General features: G+C 41.2%; 1 protein-coding gene across 1 annotated transcript in view; it reads left to right on the forward strand.

Moving 5' to 3' along the window:
• Positions 1-502, forward strand: part of LOC119591392 (ADAM 17-like protease) — a 16,920-nt gene that overhangs the window by 4,178 nt on the left and 12,240 nt on the right. Inside the window, exon 6 of the mRNA XM_037940132.1 lies at positions 197-423. Coding sequence (XP_037796060.1) covers positions 197-423 — 227 coding nt within the window. The remainder of the gene's footprint in view (positions 1-196; positions 424-502) is intronic.

Consider the following 502-nt stretch of genomic DNA (forward strand, 5'->3'; position numbering starts at 1 on the left):
TTGTGGTTAAGAATATGGTCACATGTGGATTTAATACTTTCAGTATTAAGAGACAACCATAGTGCTTCTTTTCTTTTTCTTTCTTATTCTCTAGTACACATGTTCACATTATTGCTCATATTGGCTTTGCTCATTTTGCCTTCCCCTCCTCTATTTTCTTCTGGTACTGATCTCTGTGTGTGTTCGTCTGTCACAGAGATGGACGATGAAGAAGAATGGATAGAAGGTTATGAGCCTCCAATCGGAAGCATTCCTGAGACTCTGCCTGAGGAGCACAGCTCCAAAAGGAGAGTCAAGAGACAACAGGCAGAGCCTTACAACTTCAATGGGGACAAGACACGATGTCCACTGTTACTAGTGGCTGATTATCGCTTCTTCAGGGAAATGGGTGGCTCTAACTACAAGACCACAGTCAACTACCTGGTGAGTTAGTACCCCTTTTAAGGCTTATATTTTGCTTTATACCTGAAATAGAAGAGTTAAAGGCTAAACACCTCATATA

Source organism: Penaeus monodon, chromosome 28 (genome assembly GCF_015228065.2).
Source record: "Penaeus monodon isolate SGIC_2016 chromosome 28, NSTDA_Pmon_1, whole genome shotgun sequence".
Lineage (NCBI taxonomy): Eukaryota > Metazoa > Arthropoda > Malacostraca > Decapoda > Penaeidae > Penaeus > Penaeus monodon.